The sequence below is a fragment of the Hyla sarda genome, chromosome 10 (genome assembly GCF_029499605.1).
Source record: "Hyla sarda isolate aHylSar1 chromosome 10, aHylSar1.hap1, whole genome shotgun sequence".
Lineage (NCBI taxonomy): Eukaryota > Metazoa > Chordata > Amphibia > Anura > Hylidae > Hyla > Hyla sarda.
Window position 1 is genome coordinate 103994524 of NC_079198.1, and position 21057 is coordinate 104015580.

Genomic DNA, 21057 nt, shown 5'->3' on the forward strand with positions numbered 1-21057 from the left:
AAAGCAATTCCAATAAATTGAAACCCACATCACTGCTTACACAACCCAAAGGTATTACTCTGATGTCTTGGTTGAGCCCATGCCCTTGTGATAGCCTGGGGGAGTAGGGCATATGGGATGTAGCTGTGCGGTGACTTAAGGGTGTATGGTTAAACCTTTCTATTCGTGACGCAAGGGGGAGGGCTCCTCTGTAATGCTTGTCCTACCGCCACCCTTCCCAAGAGTGATAGGGAGGTATAGAATAATGGAATGTCCACAACCGGAGAGTTTGCTGGAAACAGTCGGAACTTTACTGAAGATTTTATGCAAGCTTCATAACAGGAACAGTCTCTATACATGCAAAGTCTCTCAGAGATTGACAGTGGTTGGGACCTTAAGGTTTTAGAGTCCGCAGACTGATATGCGCTGTTCCACTGGATTTAGGGGATTTAGTTTCGGTCCAGTAGTCACGCTAGCTTTAGCGGGGATTTAGTTTAAGACTCACGGTTTAGTTAAGGCTGAGGCTGCAGGTTTTCTGGCCTAGCTTGTCTTTGAAAGTTGCGCAGATCCGTCCTGCTTTTCCGGCATCCACAAGAGCAGCAACCAAAGAGAGCGATAATTGGCTACAGCTCCCTTATATGGGCAGGGGCTGGACTAGAGCTAATTGGTCCAATACTTCTGTCAATCATCTTTACCTAGAGTTATGGGTAAACATGTAACCCAAGGACCTCCAAAGGTCCTCCAGCATACCATAGAGGAATTAACATGGTCACATGACTGAAGGTCCTGTGACGTTATCAAGGTAAGCACACTAATATGCATTATACTAAATACTTACATTCCATTAAATATGTACACATAAACATCATAAAATTAGAAAAGGAAGAGGCGACTAGGGGCTGTCCCACCTGGGGGATCCTACCTGAACGTAGTAACTCTGACTTTGGGGACCACCATACAAGATACGGTATGCAATACGCCCTCATGAGTCAGAGCCATCTTAGTGGCATGACAATGGACTATACAATATTATACAGCTGGTTTTAATGTTGTTACTAATGGGTGTATGTGGTGGACAGCTGAACATAATAACCACATTCCTCCCTTTAGATCAAGACGTTTAAAGAGCACATACTATAGATCATACACATTCGAAACATGTGCCTTCCAAATCGCCAGCATTTCACATTACCTTCCACGTAAACCTTTACAGGAGATTTTCCATCTGAGACTTTTATGACATTGACTGGATATGGCATATATTTCTAGTCTTTGGGCGTCTGAACAACTGGAACCCCGAACATGGGGGTACCAGGACCATGACCACAGACAGAAAGACTTAAAGGAGAACTAGGGTATGGGTGGGAAAAAACAACTTATCCCCTATCCTAAGCAAAGGGGATAAGTGTTAGATCGCGGAGGGTCCGACAGCTGGGGCCCCCCGCAATCTCCTGTACGGGGACCCGGCTCGCTCCTGCTCAATGCAGGAGCCGAGCGTTTTCGACCACAGCCGAAGCTGCGTCCGACACGCCCCCTCCATTCACTTCTATGGCAAGGCCGGAGATTGCCGAAGGCAGCACTCCAGCCCTGCCATAGAAGTGTATGGAGGGGGCGTGTCGGCCGCAGCTTCGGCTGTGGTTGAAAACGCTCGGCTCCTGCATTGAGCAAGAGCGAGCCGGGTCCCCGTACAGGAGATTGCGGGGGGCCCCAGCTGTCGGACCCTCCGCGATCTAACACTTATCCCCTATGCTTAGGAAAGGGGATAAGTTGTTTTTTCCCACCCATACCCGAGTTCTCCTCTAAAGGGGTACTCCGGTGGAATTTTATTTTATTTTTTTTAAAATCAATTGGTGCCAGAAAGTTTAACAGATGTGTGAATTTCTTCTATTTAAAAAAATCTTAATCCTTCCAGTACTTAACAGCTGCTGTATGCTCCACAGGACGTTCTTTTCTTTTTGAATTTCTTTTCAGTCTGACCACAAGTCTCTCTGCTGACACCTCTGTCCATGTCAGGAACTGTCCAGAGCAGGAGCAAATCCCCATAGCAAACATATGCTGCTCTGGACAGTTCCTGACATGGACAGAGGTGTCAGCAGAGAGCACTGTGGTCAGACAAAAATTCAGAAAGAAATGTAAAGAGAAAAGAACTTCCTGTGGAGCATACAGCAGCTGATAAGTACTGGAAGGATTAAGATTTTTTATATAGAAGTAATTTACAAATCTGTTTAACTTTTTGGCACAAGCTGATTAAAAAAAAATATTTTCCACGGGAGTATCCCTTTAACATGTGTGGCCATTTTCTACAATTGGGTACCAAGACCATGACCACAGATAAAAGGGCTCAACATGTTTGGCCATTTTCTACTATAGTGAATCAAAGATACAGAAACAGACAGTGGTTGGCTTCTGACCATCAGACACTACATCTACTTTGATTTCTTGAAAGGGCATCAGTCGCATATAGATATGTGGCTACTTTCGAGAGGTGGCATCGATAAAAGGTAATTTATGTGATTCCTCTTTACATTTTTGGAACCCAAAATGGTTTTATTTTTTGGGTAACACTGAGGTGTTCTAAACTATAGAAGTGTTCCTACACATACCGGTATGTAAGGTTGTAATGGTCCCATTTCAGCAAGCCTGGGGTCAGAGTGTAGCGCTTCGTCCTCAGGTGATACGGCAAGCGAAGAACCTGGACTGGAGCTACCGCAGATTCTACCTTAGAAAGAGTTAAAATGTCAGTCACAAGATTTTAAATGCAAGAAGTGGTCTTAGGAGGTGATGCACAGAAGCTTGGATGTAATAAAGACACAGGCTACCACAGGACAACGTAATTTAAAAAATCTTTTTATACATTAAGGACGACGTGTTTCGGCACTAACTCGTGCCTTCCTCAGGTGAACACAAAGTACACCAGACTGTTTGTATTATGGAGTGGAGTACTGGTATTGCCAGACCACGGCAGGAAGCTGAATGCACAGGATCGCAATACCAGTACTCCACTCCATAATACAAACAGTCTGGTGTACTTTTTGTGCACCTGAGGAAGGCACAAGTTAGTGCTGAAACGCATTGTCCTTACTGTATAAAAAAAGTATATAAAACTACGTTGTCTTGTGCTAGCCTGGGTCTTTCTTACATCCAAGTTTCTGTGCAGCACCTCCTAAGACCGCTTTTTCGTCTGTGGCATTGCTATTCGTTTACCGACTCTAGTCAAAGGGGGATATTTATCAAAGCTGTCTATGTCCCGCATCACTATAGACCAAACTACAGAGGATTAGGCCGGTCTATTGTGCGCCTAATTTATCAAAAGTCGCACAGCTCTTGATAAATTCTGTGCACAGACTTTGTGATCTATGCTTTAGACTGTATTTAAACCTGCTCCAACATGGTCTGACATTTCGGCGTACTTTCAGTCAATGCGACTTGTCGCTGAAAAGTCGCTTTTGATAAATTCAGCACCAATGCATTTTCCAATGCATTTCCGTCTAAAATAGACTAGAATGCATCATGTTCTAAAAATCCTCTAGAGCAAAAGTCGCAAAAAAGTCGCACATATTTAGACTGCGACTTTCTGTGCGACAAATTAAGACAGAAAAAAACAGTCTAAATCCTTTGATAAATATCCCCCAAAGAGTTTGGTTTCTGGTTGGAGTGCAGCAGCCTTTCTTCTACACACCCCATCCATCATCCTACAGAGTTGTACACCAAGGTATAGCAACTCAACAGGTCACTATATCACTTTGGTGTGTTGGAGGGTGCACACCAATTGATTTACGTTACTAGGTAGCGCCCCCTGCTTTATTTTTTTCTTTCCCAACATTCTCTTAATGGAAGAAGAGAGGTCGTGTGGGAAAGGTTTCCTTAGCAGCAAGCAACCTTCCAGTCAAAAAAAAGCTGTCAAAAAATTGCTTACAAAGCTTTAGCACTGGGGGGGGAGGGGGGGGGGTCGAGAAGAAAGGGAGGCACGACAAATGCATCCTGAGATACGTATAGAGAAGGGATATGACATGAAAGTAAGTTTTTCTAAAACAGTGTTTCCCAACCAGGGAGCCTCTAACTGGTGCAAAACTACAACTTCTAGCATGCTCGGACACACTTTGGCTGTCAGGGAATGCTGGGAGGTGTAGTTTTGCTACAGCTGGAGGTCCTGTCATTGGGAAACACTGTTCTTAAACATGACAGTATCTGTTGGTGACTGACATATCTTCCACATAAACCTTTGTTTAATTGTAGTTATGCAGAACAGACAATTTTTTTAATACTCTAATATGCTTGTAGAAACTGTGATGTTCAGCCTAGACGTTCATGAAGGAATATCGTGACTCAGCATGAAGCCCCATATCTGGAATATTGCTCAGAGCAGAGAGTAGAAAACTGTGCTTTGGTTCCTATGAAGATGCTTCTTTGTAGCAGATGTACAACATACGTCCCATAAATATGCTTTATCAGCAATATAAGAGAATTCAGAACAACACCCAATTCCATGACAGGAATTTTTGTGCAATTGTCTAATGCCTCTTAAAAGGGTACTCCGGTGGAAAACTATTTTAGAAAGTTAAACAGATTTGTAAATGACTTCTATTAAAAAATCGTAATTCTTCCAGTACTCACCAGTTGCTGTATACTACAGAGGAAGTTCTTTTCTTTTTGAATTTCTTTTCTGCTTGACCACAGTGCTCTCTGCTGACACCTCTGTCCACGTCAGGACCTGTCCAGAGCAGGAGAGGTTTGCTATGGGGATTTGCTCCTGCTCTGGACAGTTCCCGACACGGACAGAGGTGTTAGCAGAGAGCACTGTGGACAGACTGAAAAGAAATTCAAAAAGAAAAAAAACTTCCTCTGTAGTATACAGCAGCCTATAAGTACTGGAAGGATTAAGAGTTTTTTTTTATTTTTTTTAAATAGAAGTACTTTACTAATCTGTTTAACTTTTTAGCACCAGTTGATTTAAAAAAAAACAAAAAAACTTTCCACAGGAGTACCCCTTTAAAGGTGTATTCACACATACAACATCCTGCGCATATTTGATACAAAGGATTTGAAGATGCAGAGTACAATGTAAACTAAATGAGTGAACACAGCTTTAAATCTGCAACTTCAAATATGCACAGGATACTGTATATATCCTAAACCAAGTCTGTTGCTTGGAAATACCCTACGAGCATCATAAAGACACGTGGAGCTTATAGGCTATTCACTGGGTATTCTGTGAAGAAAGTATATGCAAAGCAGCTCTCAGATAATTTTTAAGTGGCTTTCCTTGGCATTCATTCCCAGTCAGTTTCTAAGACTCCTAGTTTTAGTGAAACACTGACTTTTGGGGCCCATTCACACTGCAGAATTTCCAAGCTGCGAAATTCTGCTTATCAATTCCAGTGCAGCAGCCTCCCCTCTTATAGTTTTTAATAGGATTCTGCTGCACCATCTAAACTGTAGAATTTCTATAGTGGAATGTCGCATTCTGGGCTCCGCCCTAAAGAATGAACATGTTTTTTCGGAAATGCATTGCTATCAATGGAGATGCTGCATGTCCAAGCAATTCTAGCACTGATCATGGGGGTGCCTGCTGTACATGGAATTTGCTAGGTAACCAGTGCTTACATACAAGACAGGAAACAAAGCAGTTGCTAGGTAACCAGTGCTCAAAACCCAGACAGGAAACCAAGCAGTTGCTAGGTAACCAGTGTTCACGTACCAGACAGGGAACCAAGCAGTTGCTAGGTAACCAGTGCTTCCATACCAGAGAGGAAACAAAGCAGTTTCTGGGTAACCAGTGCCTCCAAACCAAGACAGGAAACCAAGCAGTTGCTAGGTAACTAGTGCTTACCTACCAGACAGGGAACCAAGCAGTTGCTAGGTAACCAGCGCTCATATACCAGACAGGGAACCAAGCAGTTGCTAGGTAACTAGTGCTCACCTACTAGACAGGGAACCAAGTAGTTGCTAGGTAACCAGCGCTCATATGCCAGACAGGAAACAAGTAGTTGCTAGTTAACCAGCACTCATATACCAGACAGGGAACTAAGCAGTTGCTAGGTAACCAGCGCTCATATACCAGACAGGAAACAAGTAGTTGCTAGGTAACCAGCGCTCATATACCAGACAGGGAACCAAGCAGTTGCTAGGTAACCAGTGCTCACATACCAGACAGGGAACCAAGCAGTTTCTGGGTAACCAGCGATCATATACCAGACAGGGAACCAAGCAGTTGCTAGGTAACTAGTGTTTACCTACCAGACAGGGAACCAAGCAGTTGCTAGGTAACCAGCGCTCATACACCAGACAGGAAACAAGCAGTTGCTAGGTAACCAGCGCTCATATACCAGACAGGAAACAAGCAGTTGCTAGGTAACCAGTGCTCACATGCCCTCAAAGAAACATGAGTAGTTGTATTCACATAAAACAAAACATAAATAAATAACAAATAATGAATATGCAAATATAAATAAATGAACAATTTGCACAATTACATTGCATGTGGTTACTGAAGTGGAGTTCTGCATTGAATGACTATCTTGACCATTGACATTTATAGGGGTTTTCTACAGTGGACCCCATCTTCAGGAGACATGAGGCGATCTCAAGACCCCCAGGTGAGTCAAGATAAAGTGTAAATAGATCAGGTGTGTGATATTCTCTCCATTAAAGAAGCCTCTGTAAAAACCTGTCATCATCCATGTAGAGATAGTGCTCCAGAGTCAGGCTTTTTTTTGTTTCTATGCCCCCATTTATTAGCAATAGGGTCTATACCAGTGGTCTTCAACCTGCGGACCTCCAGATGTTGCAAAACTACAACTCCCAGCATGCTACATTAAGTACCCATTACCTCCATCTACTCCTGCTGCGCCTACTTTGAAATATGTATTTTTTGGCTGTCTCCAAGGGCAACACTGATGTTAAAATGTTACTGGGCGGCCTGCGTGAGGACATTAAAGGGGTACTTCGGTGAAAACCTTTTTTCTTTTAAATCAACTGGTGGCAGAAAGTTAAACATATTTGTACATTACTTGTTACTTATTAGCTGCTGAATACTACAGAGGATATTCTTTTCTTTTTGGAATGCTCTCTGATGACATCACAAGCACATTTATCTCTTCTGACGTTATTATAATAATAATAGCGCTTTATTTATTGTTGTCCTTAGTAGGATTTGAACCCAAGTCCCCAGCACTGCAAAGCAGTAGTGCTAACCACTGAGCCACCATGCTGCCCTTAGCATACATCTGCTATGCATGGTTCCTAAAATGGACAGAGATGTCAGCAGAGAGCACTGTGCTCGTGATGTCATCAGTGTTCCAAAAAGAAAGAAATTTCCTCTGTAGCATTCAGCAGCTAATAAGTACTGAAAGGATTAAGATTTTTTAATAGAAGTAATTTACAAATATGTTTAACTTTCTGCCACCAGTTGATTTAAAAGAAAAAAAGGTTTTCACCAGAGTGAGTTTTACCCCTTTAACCTTATCCGCCATGGTATGCAAAAGGTATCTGAGCGGTTGAGGAGAGAATGGGGGATCTGGAGGATCAAGTCCCTCCCCTCAAGAGAGATATGCACTGTGTGATTAATAATTTGACTGCATTTGCCGCTAAATCTGATAATATGGAAAACCGCCTGCGGCAGAACAATGTGCTTATTTGCTCGGATTTGAGCACAGCATGTTTGTGAGGTATCTCTTATCTATATGTCATCTGCTCACTCTACCTGGGCTGTTTGTTTGCCCCCTGTGTCGCAAGTTGCGACTGTTTGGTTTTTGTTGTTTGTCTGGGGTGTTTGTGTTGTTCAGTGTCCTTTCTTCTTCTCATTGTGCAGTGCTCTGTCTTTTATGTCTCTTCCCGGTTTAGAATATTGGCGGCTACTGCGTCCGCCCCCTTGTATTTTTACTTATACTTCCTTTGTTTCCTTATGGCTACTGATTTGCATGTGGTGGCGTGGAATGTAAGGGGCCTCAATGATCCCACTAAGCGTCTTGCTGTTTTTCAGGCGCTCAAACCCTATCAACCTGCTGTACTGTGCCTCTCTGAGACGCACTTGACAAGTGACACTAAACATGTGCTGAATAAACTGTGGTTTAGCAATACCTTCCACGCCACTTTTTCCTCACATGCCCGGAGTGTAAGTGTGCTCATTCATAGAAGCATTTTATTTGCCTGTACTTCTAGTCTTATAGACCCGGAGGGTAGGTTTGTTTGCCTTTATGACACTTTTAACCATACCTTGTGTGTGCTGGTTGCACTCTATATTCCCCCCACCCCCACATACTCAAACGATGCCTTGCGCAGGGTGGTGTCTTATTTATCCTCTCTGCCTGATGCGCCGATCCTGGTGGTCGGGGATTTCAATAATTTGTAGCAACCAGCACTTGATAGGTTTAGTAACAGTGGGCCTTCTGGGACTCCTGGTTCTACAGGTCTGGCTAGGTTTGTGGAGGAGCTGGGGTGGGCAGATTTATGAAGAAGATATAATCCTACTAAGGTGCAATACTCCTGCTATTCTAGCTCTCATGGTACTCTCTCACCTATTGATATCATGCTGGGCAATGAGTTGGTCTTTCCCCTGGTTAAGTCGGTGGAATATCTCCCCCGTAATCTTTCTGATCATTCCCCTGTATTTGTGCATCTCTATTTCAACTCTCATCCTAGATTGAGGGGATCTCTGTGGCGACTGAATCTTTTTAGGCTTCAGGTCCCCTCAGTAGGCCTTACGCTCAAGTCTGTTGTGGATGCCTTTCTTTAGATCAATGTGGGGACTGCCTCGGTAGGTACCGTCTGGGATTCTTTAAAGGCGTATGTATGGGGTATCTTTGTTGGGGATATCACAACCTGTAAATCTAAGAATAGGGTGATCCAGACCTCATTACAGCAGCAAGTGCCCCTGGCGGAACAACAGTTTTTAAGTGACCTTTCTAACCTGGCTAGAGATAATTGGCAGTCCTTACAGACCTGTTAGACTCACATTTTGTTACGGCTGAGGAGTAGTGGATCTGCTTTACCTGTGTGGATGATAACGTTGGGCTGTATCAGGGAGCGGAGTCTAAGGTGCTGCTGGTTTTCACCAGAGCCCACTGCAAAGCGGGATGGACTTGCAGCAGCAGGCGGCACCCAGGTCGCTACCCCTGATGAGACTTGTCCACACAGGCAGCCGAGATGTAACGTGTTACTGGATGGATATGGCAACTCGTAGTCAGGGCAGGCGGCACAGTAGCAAGGCCAGGTCACGAAGCAAGGGGTCAGAGAGCAGGCGGCACAGGAGCAAGGTCAGCGTACATAGCAACAGGGTCTGGAACAAGGCAAGGCACAAACAGAGCGCTTTCTCTAAGGCTGATAAGGCACAAATATCCGGCAAGGGTCAAAAGGAAGTGCCTGTACTTATAGGGTAATGGAAAAACAAAAACCAATGAAATGTGTACCTTTAACCCCTTAAGGACTCAGGGTTTTTCCGTTTTTGCACTTTCGTTTTTTCCTCCTTACCTTTTAAAAATCATAACCCTTTCAATTTTCCACCTAAAAATCCATATTATGGCTTATTTTTTGCGTCGCCAATTCTACTTTGCAGTGACATTAGTCATTTTACCCAAAAATGCACAGCGAAACGGAAAAAAAAATCATTGTGCGACAAAATCGAAAAAAAAAACGCCATTTTGTTAATTTTGGGGGCTTCCGTTTCTACGCAGTGCATATTTCGGTAAAAATTACACCTTATAATTATTCTGTAGGTCCATACGGTTAAAATGATACCCTACTTATATAGGTTTGATTTTGTCGCACTTCTGGAAAAAATCATAACTACATGCAGGAAAATTTTTATGTTTAAAAATGTAATCTTCTGACCCCTATAACTTTTTTATTTTTCCACGTACGGGGCGGTATGAGGACTCATTTTTTGCGCCGTGATCTGAAGTTTTTATTGGTATGATTTTGTTTTGATATTACTTTTTGATCACTTTTTATTCATTTTTTAATGTTATAAAAAGTTACCAAAATACGCTTTTTTGGACTTTGGAATTTTTTTGCGCGTACGCCATTGACCGTACGGCTTAATTAATTATATATTTTTATAGTTCGGACATTTATGCACGCGGCGATACCACACATGTTTATATTTTTTTTTTTTACACTGTTTTATTTTTTTTATGGGAAAAGGGGGGTGATTCAAACTTTTATTAGGGAAGGGGTTAAATGACCTTTATTAACACTTTTTTTTTACATTTTTTTTGCAGTGTTATAGGTCCCATAGGGACCTATAACACTGCACACACTGATCTCTCATCCTGATCACAGGCGTGTATTAACACGCCTGTGATCAGCATTATCGGCGCTTGACTGCTCCTGCCTGGATCTCAGGCACGGAGCAGTCATTCGTCGATCGGACACCGAGGAGGCAGGTAAGAGCCCTCCCGGTGTCCGATCAGCTGTTCGGGACGCCGCGATTTCACCGCGGCGGTCCCGAACAGCCCGACTGAGCAGCCGGGATACTTTCAGTTTCACTTTAGAAGCGGCGGTCAGTTTTGACCGCCGCTTCTAAAGGGTTAATACCGCACATCGCCACGATCGGCGATGTGTGGTATTAGCCGCGGGTCCCGGCCGTTGATTAGCGCCGGGACCCACGCGATATGATCCGGGATCGCGGCGCGATCCCGCTTCATATCGCGGGAGCCGGCGCAGGACGTAAATATACGTCCTGCGTCGTTAAGGGGTTAAATTTCACAGAGCCGGTGTGCAGGCGCCCTAAGAGGCAGGGGGCGCGTGCTTGCAAGCAGGAAGTGTATGGAGATGACGGGGAGGTAAGAGGCAGTGGGCAGGCTGCGATCACATCACGGGATGCGAAACGCAATATGTGGTATGCCGGGATGCGGAGGAGGAGTGTGTCCGCGGCCAGCATGTCTGACCGTGGCGCAACTTCTAACAGTACCCCCTTAGGTCTCCCCTTCTTTTTAGGCCGAAGAAACCTGAGCACCAGATCCCGGTCTAAAGAAGTTCTCCTCCGGCTCCCAGGACCTCTCCTCAGGACCAAAACCCTTCCAATCAACCAGGAAGTACCACTTCCTCCTGTTAGTCTTGGTGGCAAGTATCTCCTGGACTTAAAACACATCAGAGGCTCCGGTGGCAGGGTCTGGAGAGATATTCTTCTGGGAGAGGGTACCGGTTTTTGATGGTGATCTTATTAAGTCCCCGGTAATCAATGCAGAGACGGAGAGAACCATCTTTCTATTCTACAAAGAAGAAACAGGCTCCAGCAGGAGAGGTAGACTTCCGAATTAAGCCCTTCTGTAGGCTCTTGCAGATGTATTCAGACAAGGCCTGCGTCTCAGGGGCCGACAAAGGATAGATTCTTCCCAGACGGGGCGAAGAACCAGTCAGAAGGTCAATAGGGCAATCATAGGGTCTATGAGGAGGAAGGCTCTCAACTTGCTTCTCGCAAAACATGTCTGCGAAGTCTTGGTACGGGGTAGGCAGATCCAGCAGGGAAGGACAAGGAATAGGATGCTTCAGATGAATATTCTCCAGACAGCAGTCCCGGCAATCCTGGTCCCAACAAGATGTTTCTCCGGAGCACCAATCAAGAACCGGGAAGTGATGTTACAGCCAAGGCAGACCGAGGAAGAACAGTGCGGAAGCACATAGAACTTAATCTTCTCCTTATGCATAGCACCCCCTTGCATCTTCAGATGTTCCGTGATTAACTTCACTGTGGAATTCAGGCACTCCCCGTTGATGGTAGAGATGTACAGAGGCTTAGCAAGCTGTGTGACTGGGAAAAGATATTTACGGACCAGAGAGGCATCCACAAAGTTCCCTGCAGAACCAGATTCCACAAAAGCAGAAACTGGGAATGAGGAACCGGAGGAGAAGAGCCAGACATTCATGTATAAGCGAGGAGAGGAAGTATTGACACCTAAGGACGCCTCGCATGCCCTAGGTGTGTGTGTTTCCCGGTCGCTGAGGCCGAAGAGGGCAGTTAATGCGAAAATGCTCTGGGCTGGCACAGTATAAGCACAGGTTCTCTTCCTGACGGCGTGACTGACCTCTCTTGTGGAGACAGGTGTGCACGATCCACCTGCATGGGCTCTTCGGAAGATGGCAAAGAAGTAGGAAGAAGAGGTCTCTGAAACACCGGAGCCAAACAGTGAAGGTGACGAGAACGGGCAGGTTCACGTTCTTGACAGAGCTCTTCTTGCCTCTCAGCAAAAACGCACATAAAAAAAAAAAAACAATGAAATGTGTACTGTCTCTTTAAATTTCACAGAGCCGGAGTGGATATTTTGAATGTCTTGGTTTCCTTTTATGAGCAGACGTATTCTTCTAAACTGACACATGATCTGGTTGCTATTGATCAGTTTGTCTCTGGTATCTCGCTCCCGACGCTGTTGCACACCCAAAGAGATTTTGTAGATGAGGCTGTTACTCTTGAGGAATTAGAGCGCGCTGGGGGCCTTGCCTTCTGAGAAGTCACCGGGTGTCGATGGGCTCCCTAATGGGTATCTTAAACAATATGTTTTGTTGCCCGGTTGCTGGGGGGGGGGGGGGGGGGGGGGTGTTTGCCTGGGTCTATGTTGGAGGCCATCATAGTCTTATTGGACCAATCTCCCTACTATGTTCTTATGTTAAGTTAATAGCAAAGGTCCTGGCCAACTGTTTAAGGGTCATTACTACTCTGGTGCATGGAGATCAGACAGGGTTTATGCCTGGGAAATCGACAGCAGATAATATCAGAAGGCTCTTTGTTGGGGGAACACTGCCTGCCTAATGTGGGGGAACACTGCCTGCCTAATGTGGAGGAACACTGCCAGCCTAATGTGGGGGAACACTGCCTACCTAATGTGGGGGCAACACTGCCTGCCTAATGTGGAGGAACACTGCCAGCCTAATGTGGGGGAACACTGCCTACCTAATGTGGGGGCAACACTGCCTGCCTAATTATGCCTGGGAAATCGACAGCAGATAATATCAGAAGGCTCTTTGTTGGGGGAACACTGCCTGCCTAATGTGGGGGAACACTGCCTGCCTAATGTGGAGGAACACTGCCAGCCTAATGTGGGGGAACACTGCCTACCTAATGTGGGGGCAACACTGCCTGCCTAATGTGGGGGAACACTGCCAACCTAATGTGGGTGGAACAACACTGCCAACCTAATGTGGGGGGAACTCTGCTGCACCTAATGTGGGGGGGAACTCTGCTGCACCTAATGTGGGGGGAACTCTGCTGCACCTAATGTGGGGGGAACTCTGCTGCACCTAATGTGGGGGGAACTCTGCTGCACCTAATGTGGGGGGAACTCTGCTGCACCTAATGTGGGGGGAACTCTGCTGCACCTAATGTGGGGGGAACGCTGCTGCACCTCATGTGGGGGCCTCATATCGACATTCGCTCATGTCACGCTCCCATAATTCAAGGGCCGGCATTACTACGTCCTGACGCCGGCCCTAGAGCGTGATGTTCGTGAACATCAAGGGGGGGGGGCCCTCCATGTCCATCTTGCTTGGGGCCCCCAAATTTCTTCAACCGGCCCTGGTCATGAGAAAAGAAAAAAGATAAAATTCATGAACATTTTTATTTATTTATTTATTTTTTGCTACAGGGGCTCTAAGTCCACTTTAATGTCTTTATTAGTTCTTCTTGTAGGGAAAAAACCTAAAAGTGGGCCTCAGTCTAAAAGACATGTGTGATGTATCCTATGGATACGCATCCGATTATTGCAGCTGATGTGATTGCTCAATTATATCCCAATTCTCCCAGCGCTCCTCTGTATGATCCTGTCTAAATATTACTTTTAATAAGTAATAATTGCAGGCCTCTCACAAGGGCACCGACACTGACAAATATTCAGCTCAGCAATCTGCCATAACCTAAACATATTGCCGACAGCTCAGTCTCATCCAGCTGCCATTTCTCTTACAAGGAGATTACGTAACTGGCTGTGCGGAAACAGATGGCAGATTCTCACTAATCCGGACTAATTGCCTGACAATATGATACAATGCTATACGGCCATACCGTGCACGTGTAATACATCATAAATCTGTAATTCATTATAGTGGATAAAATATATCACTTGAATTTGTTTCAATATTCAATAGCTCTGCATAGTTCATTTAGGCTTCCTAAATTTATATTCATGGTACTGTGGTAGAGGGTGTGATGCAGGGCAGATGGAGTTATCCTAGGGGCAGATGGCATTAACCCCTTGTATTCGTGAAGACAAGGCTAGGCACGGGGGCAATAATGACTCCGAAGCCAAGATACGGACAACGGTAGCTTTACTGAAGTTAGACATGTGGAAAAGTCTATACAGTTCAGCCAGGCCCACGGAGGTGACCAGTGACTTCAGAAACCTTAATGGCTTGCTGGGACTTGTAGTAGAGGTGGACAATTTAGTGCAGGCCACGTTGACTAGACAGATGACTTTGACTTGACTGACTTGTGACTGACAAGACTGTGTACTGTGGCTTACTTGCAGGTTTGTAGCTTGTGGCTGCAGACTGGACTTGAGGCCTCCTATGACTCTGGACACACACTTAGGCTCGACTTAGCAAGAGAGAGAGCAGAGGCTCCACCCAGGGCTTATATGGGGGAAGCTCTGGTGGGGTCCCATTGGTCACCCCTAGGTCACCGGGTCACTGATACCTCCTGGGTAACAATCACATGACAAATCACATGGTAAACAGTCCTAAACATATAACACTCTTACATATATAACATAGGGATTATATACAATTACAATAAACAGATGCAAGGGTATGGGTTAACACCTCCCGTACTGGGTTACCACAGTACAATTTTATAAAAGACATGACTATTCAACCAATCAAGGTTTTTTTTTTAACCATTTGTAGAGTAAAGGAGGATGTTTCCCAGCCCCAAGCTAGTAAACAGCTTGTTTTATGACCATTAGATGGTGCAGTAGATGAAGATTCCCATCTTATAAAAGGGGTTGCATCAGGGTAGGATGTGCTCACGTGACCAGAGACTCCACGTCACTAGGACAAGGAGTCACAGACAATGAATATCCAAATGGGCCCACCTCCAGCCTGCAATTTGGAGGAGATAGAAGCAGATCTTCGGTGGGACATATCTACGGACTGAATGTATTTAAGTAAGTGACCCCTCATCGGTCTCCATTTCACCCACACTATAACCCAGTGTAGTGGGTTTAGTGTGACCATATAGTGCTGACCCCAGCTCTACACAGACTTTGCAAACTGCATAAGTGATTCCAGTCTAGTTACATATAGTGACTCATAGGTAACGTCTTCTATGATTACTTCTAAATTAAAAACAAAGGAAGGAAGGTAAGCAGAAGAGAATAAAGGGCTAGCCAACTGCCTTAATGAATACTTCTGTTCAGTTTTTACAGAAGAAAAAGAAGGAAAAGGACCTCGATTAGAGAGTAAGACTAATGAATCGTTTGATGTATGTGTCTTTACAGAGGAAGAGGTTCTACGTTTGCTGTCTAAAGTGAAGACAAATAAGTCACAGGAGCCTGATGGGATACACCAAAAATTATTTAAAGAGCTTAGTGGTGAGCTAGCAAAACCGTTAACAGATTTATTTAACCAATCACTGGTAACAAGAGTTGTCCCGGCAGATTGAAAATTAGCAAATGTCGTGTCCATTCACAAGATAGGTAGTAGGGAGGAATCAAGCAACTATAGGCCAGTAAGTCTGACATCAATAGTGGGAAAATTTATGGAAACCCTACTAAAGGATAGGATTGTGGAACATCTAAAATCCCATGAATTGCAAGATGAAAAAACTTCAGGGAGATCATAGCAAACAAATCTTATTGATTTTTTTGACTGGGTGACTAAAATAATAGATGCCTGATGAAGCTGGTTATCCAGCGAAACGCGTTGCATGCCGGGTAAATAAACCATTTTACCTTTGAAGTCCTGTGCGCTGCCTCTATCCTGGTTTGTTCCCTGGAGGGATCCGCTTAATTTCTTCGCCTGTGTGTCCAGGAGCAGCTGCCGCTCTTCGCCCGTTGCAGGGTCACTTCACGCCTTCACCATAGTTGTACTTGGTCGCAGTACAACTAGACTTGGTGAGCAAGTTCTCTTGTCTATTATCTTTGCTTTTACATTACGCTATCACACTAGGAGCGCTCTCCTTGTTTGTCTATTAAAATAATAGATGGCGGAGGGGCAGTAGACATCGCATATCTAGATTTTAGTAAGGCTTTTGACACTGTCCCACACAGAAGACTTATCAATAAACTATAGTAATTGAGCTTGGGCTCCCATATTGTTGAGTGGATTAGGCAGTGGCTGAGTGACAGACAACAGAGGGTTGTAGTCAATGGAGAATATTCAGAGCAAGGTCTTGTTACCAGTGGGATACCTCAGGGATCTGTACTGGGACCAATATTGTTTAATATCTTCATTGTGATATTGCAAAAGGTCTCGATAGAAAGGTATGTCTTTTTGCTGATGACACAAAGATATGTAACAGGGTTGATGTTCCTGGAGGGATACGCCAAATAGAAAAGAATTTAGGCAAACTAGAAGAATGGAAAAACCCTCGGGCAGAATATAGAATATTTGACACAGTCCTGACCTCAGTATCTTAAGACTTAAAGGTAGGAAGACAATGTAATAGAGCAGCGGGAAACGCTAGCAGAATGCTTGGATGTATAGGGAGAGGTATAAGCAGTAGAAAGAGAGAAGTGCTCATGCCGCTGTACAGAACACTGGTGAGGCCTCACTTGGAGTATTGTGCGCGGTACTGGAGGCCGTATCTCCAAAAGGATATAGATACTCTATAGAGAGAGTTCAGAGAAGATACTAAACTAGTACATGGATTGCAGGACAAAACTTACCAGGAAAGGTTAAAGGACCTTAACATGTATAGAAGGAAGAAAGAAGAGACAGAGGGGATATGGACAAAACTTTTAAATACACAAAGGGAATCATCACGGTAAAGGAGGAGAGGAGATTTAAAAGAAGAAAAACTACCACAAGAGGACATAGTTTTATATTAGAGGGGCAAAGGTTTAAAAGTAATATTAGGAAGTATTACTTTACTGAGAGAGTAGTGGATGCATGGAATAGCCTTCCTGCAGAAGTGGTCGCTGCAAATACTGTGAAGGTGTTTAAACATGCATGGGATAAGCATAAGGCTATCCTTCATATAAAATAGGGCCAGGGACTATTCATAGTATTCAGATTATTGGGCAGACTAGATGGGCCAAATGGTTCTTATCTGCCGACACATTCAATGTTTCTATAAGGTAGGCCCACATACAGTTACCATTTATGGGGTGTTTACAATTATTAGGGTCCGTTTAGTGGCTACATTGATAGCATGATGTCACTGGGCAAAGTCCACAGAACAGTCCAAATTGTCATCATGTAACATACAAAGGAAAAAACATTGCTGGAAGCCATAATGTTTGGGTAGAGTTCAAAGGGGCAGTCGGTACCCTAACACTTCTAAATGCACAATCTGTAACAAAGTCCTCACCTACCATTATGTATAAATGTACCATTTATTACACTAGTGTCTGATCACAGAGATTCTGCCTGGAGAGACTTCTGTGATAAGGGGACACCAGTCTCCTGTCAGAACGGAGCGGCAGACATGCCTGTGGCTGCCCTAGAGAATAAATAGAGTGAACCAATCAGAAAGTAATTGCACATCCTGTGGATAGGGGATAAATTAAAGTTGCTATGGTGGGACATCCCCTTTAAGGGCATTTAAGCCTCATTAATTGCTGTTTCAGTGCTCGCTATTGTTACGTCCATTCTACTGCCAATAAGGGGTTAACTCACAGTAAATGCGATTAAACCTGAATCTGATGACTCGGCTGTTGATTGCTTTAGACTGCACAAATGCACTTTTTTGGGGGGGGAAAAGTCGGTGCGTCTTATACGGCGAATACACCCCTATCGCGGCGGTCCCTGCGGCCATCAACGGCCGGGACCCGCGGCTAATACAGGACATCACCGATCGCGGTGATGCCCTGTATTAACCCTTCAGATGTGGCAATCACAGCTGACCGCCGCGTCTGAAGGGAAAGTGACACTAACCCGGCTGTTCAGTCGGGCTGTTCGGGACCGCCGCGATTTCACCGCAGCGGTCCCGAACAGCCCGACTGAATAGCCGGGTTAGTGCTTACAGGACACCGGGAGGGACCTTACCTGCCTCCTCGGTGTCTTCTCTGTTCAGGGATCCCCTGTATGGCCGGCGCTCTCCTTCCTCGTCATCACGTCGTCGCGTACGTGCGTCGGCGTGCGTAACGACGTGATGGCGGCGACGGAGAGCGTGGATACCCGGCCGGCAGCAGAGACGTTGCGGAGCGACGGGGACACGGCGACAGCGATGGAGCGACATCCAGGGCAGCGGTGACGGGTCCGGAGCGGCGGGGACACGTGAGTATTACCTCCTATGCAGTGGTCTTCAATCTGCGGACCTCCAGATGTTGCAAAACTACAACTCCCAGCATGCCCGGACAGCCAACGGCTGTCCGGGCATGCTGGGAGTTGTAGTTTTGCAACATCTGGAGGTCCGCAGGTTGAAGACCACTATTGGGTTCAAAATCTTTATTTTTTTTGACTTTGCACCTATAAATTGGGTGCGTCTTATACGCCGGTGCGTCCTATAGGGCGAAAAATATGGTAAGTTAAAGTTTATTATGTTTATTCCAGCAGCCTGGGTGCAATGGACAAAAAAAAACAAATTTCACCGGATTTCTCCTTTGATTCAACGTGCTCTAGAGGCCTGGGAAAGATGGATACAATCCAGGCAGTTTAAAAATGGAATACATTTCTGCAGACGTAAAGGGGTACTCTGGTGGAAAACAATTTTTTTAATCAACTGGTGCCAGAAAGTTAAAAAGATTTTTAAATCAATTCTATTCAAAAATCTTAATCTTTCCAGTTCTTTTCTTTTTGAATTTATTTTCTGTCTGACCACAGTGCTCTCTGCTGACACCTCTGTCTGTATCAGGAACTGTCCAGAGCAGGAGAGGTTTGCTATTGATTGCTATTGGGATTTGCTTGTACTCTGGTCAGTTACTGACATGGACAGAGGTATCAGCAGAGAGCACTGTGGTCAGACTGGAAAGAATTCCAGAAAAAAATACAACTTCCTGTGAAGCATACAGAAGCTGATAAGTACTGGAAGGATTAAGCTTTTTAAACAGAAGTCATTTACAAATCTGTTTAAATTTCAGGCACCAGTTGATTTAAAAAAAAAAAAATTGTTTTTCACCGGAGTACTCCTTTAAGCAACCAATGGCTGAGCCATTTACTGTAAATTCTAGTCTCAGCTGGGAAGAATTATTTTATACATTCATTACTTGGATCTTCCCCTTCCCAGGCTACAGCAATTCAGGTTATCAGACATTGCAACAACAGTAAGCAGAGAAGATGAGCTGTTGTGATGGCCATCAGCACTATGTCCCTGCCCCTGTGCACCTACCTACAGGTGCCAAAATTAACATCAGAAGAACGATGATCCAGCACTTGCGATATGAAAAGCTTTATTGAAAATCACTGGACACAGGTAAAACAGACCATACAATCAGACGTGTTTCGAGCACATGCGCTCTTCCTCGGTGATCACCGAGGAAGAGCACATGCGCTCGAAACGTGTCTGATGGTATGGTCAGGTTTTACCTGTGTCCAGTGATCTTCAATAAAGCTTTTCATATCACAAGTGCTGGATCATCGTTCTTCTGTTCTTCATTGGAGTGTCCTGCCGGGCACAGATCTGCGCACTGCAACAAGGTGGGGAGCTAGAGTATTTCATTCTTTGTTTGTGCCAAAATTAATATCTATTATTTGCTGATGGGGTCAGGGAAAGCAACTGCAGTGATTTCACTTCCTGCAGCTGTTCTCCCCTATTATACAGTTATGCACTTTACTAATGTAATATTTAATAGGAACTTGTCCTGGTCATGTGATGGTCATACAGGTGCCCGTTTCCTTACATTGTGTGTATAAGAGCTGGGTTTTGTAATGAACCCTACACCTGTGTGTCTGTCACATGACAAGGTAAGTTTTATATATATATATATATATATATTTTTTTTTTTTTTTTTTTTTGGGGATATAAACAATTAATAACAGTAAGGTGAGATCTTGACACTTTTAGGAATTGATTAAGAAATGATAGTGTCTAAGTTGTCTAACTTTTCATTTTACAAAAAAATAAATAAAATAAAAACAAAAATAATAAAAAAGAACACATTTTATAAAACTGGGGCTGACTCTTACCTGGGTCTTCCATGATACTAGCGATGAAGCAGTAAAAATTCCGGCTACCAACACCATGGCGCCAAATACTCCCAGCACCGCCCAGGTGAATCTGCCTCCTTGACCGCCAGCATCTTCGTCTCTCTGACAGTCCATGGCACCGGGTTTAGATGTTTCAGCAATATGTATGAACTCAAGAGTCGTCTCTGGTTGTTGTTTTTGCAGCTGCTTTAGTCCTGGCTAAATACTTTGCATGATTCCCCCTTGTGCTCTGCAGATTGTTTATTCTTGCATTCCCCCTTTTTCATCTACTGATCTTCTGATGTTGTGTCTTCCTGGCTTGGTTGCTTTGCTGTAGGTTAAGATGATTCTATACAGATATGGTATGACAGGGGGCAATGCCTGGATGCACTAGTTAAGTTCCTGCCTCATCATGCTCTCTCTAAGTTTCCCTGTAACTCCTCTCTTTCTCTCACGTTTGTTAAAATCCAGGCTGGGAGTCAGAGCTGCCAACTATCCTTCCAATTGGAGCCAAATGTTCTCATCTTTCACAGGCAAAAGAGGGTTTGGTCTGGGACTGAGTTGGGGCGAGTGTGGGGGGATCAGGAGCAGTACAGTCTACTTCCAGCTGAATGGCTTAGGAACAGCAGGAATAAATCTGCTTCTGACAGTTCACTGTACAGAGACCAAGAAATGGTAAAAATACAGCTCAGAAGATGAAATGTGATGGCTGAATGACTTCTGTAATGTATGATGTGTGGGATACATAGCTGCGGATCATGTACGGTATATAGATGTGTGCCATGAACATGTAATATTAAAAAAGTATTTTCAGGGAGTGTGCCATTAGCATTGTCGGAGCATCTCCATAAATATAAGCAAAGG

At 44.4% G+C, this 21057-nt stretch overlaps 2 protein-coding genes across 22 annotated transcripts in view; one reads left to right on the forward strand and one right to left on the reverse strand.

Moving 5' to 3' along the window:
- The window catches only part of MMP23B (matrix metallopeptidase 23B), a 69885-nt gene extending 49179 nt beyond the window's left edge, over positions 1–20706 (reverse strand). Inside the window, exons 1-2 of one of the 4 annotated variants that reach the window (XM_056542278.1) lie at positions 20194–20706; positions 2583–2698 (exon numbers count right to left, since the gene is read on the reverse strand). In XM_056542278.1, coding sequence (XP_056398253.1) covers positions 2583–2698; positions 20194–20328 — 251 coding nt within the window. In that variant the 5' untranslated portion in view covers positions 20329–20706. Of the gene's footprint in view, positions 1–2582; positions 2699–6261; positions 6333–20193 lie in introns of those variants that run through there. The other 3 variants (XM_056542280.1, XM_056542281.1, XM_056542279.1) reach the window with 3 other exon arrangements.
- LOC130293498 (taste receptor type 1 member 2-like) overlaps positions 5682–21057 on the forward strand; it is a 261468-nt gene continuing 246092 nt past the window's right edge. For 7 of the 18 annotated variants that reach the window (XR_008848222.1, XR_008848223.1, XR_008848225.1 and 4 more), the window contains exons 1-3: positions 5682–5794; positions 6518–6575; positions 15405–15497. The gene's annotated coding sequence lies outside the window, so the exon portion shown is untranslated. The other 11 variants (XM_056542263.1, XM_056542269.1, XM_056542266.1 and 8 more) reach the window with 10 other exon arrangements.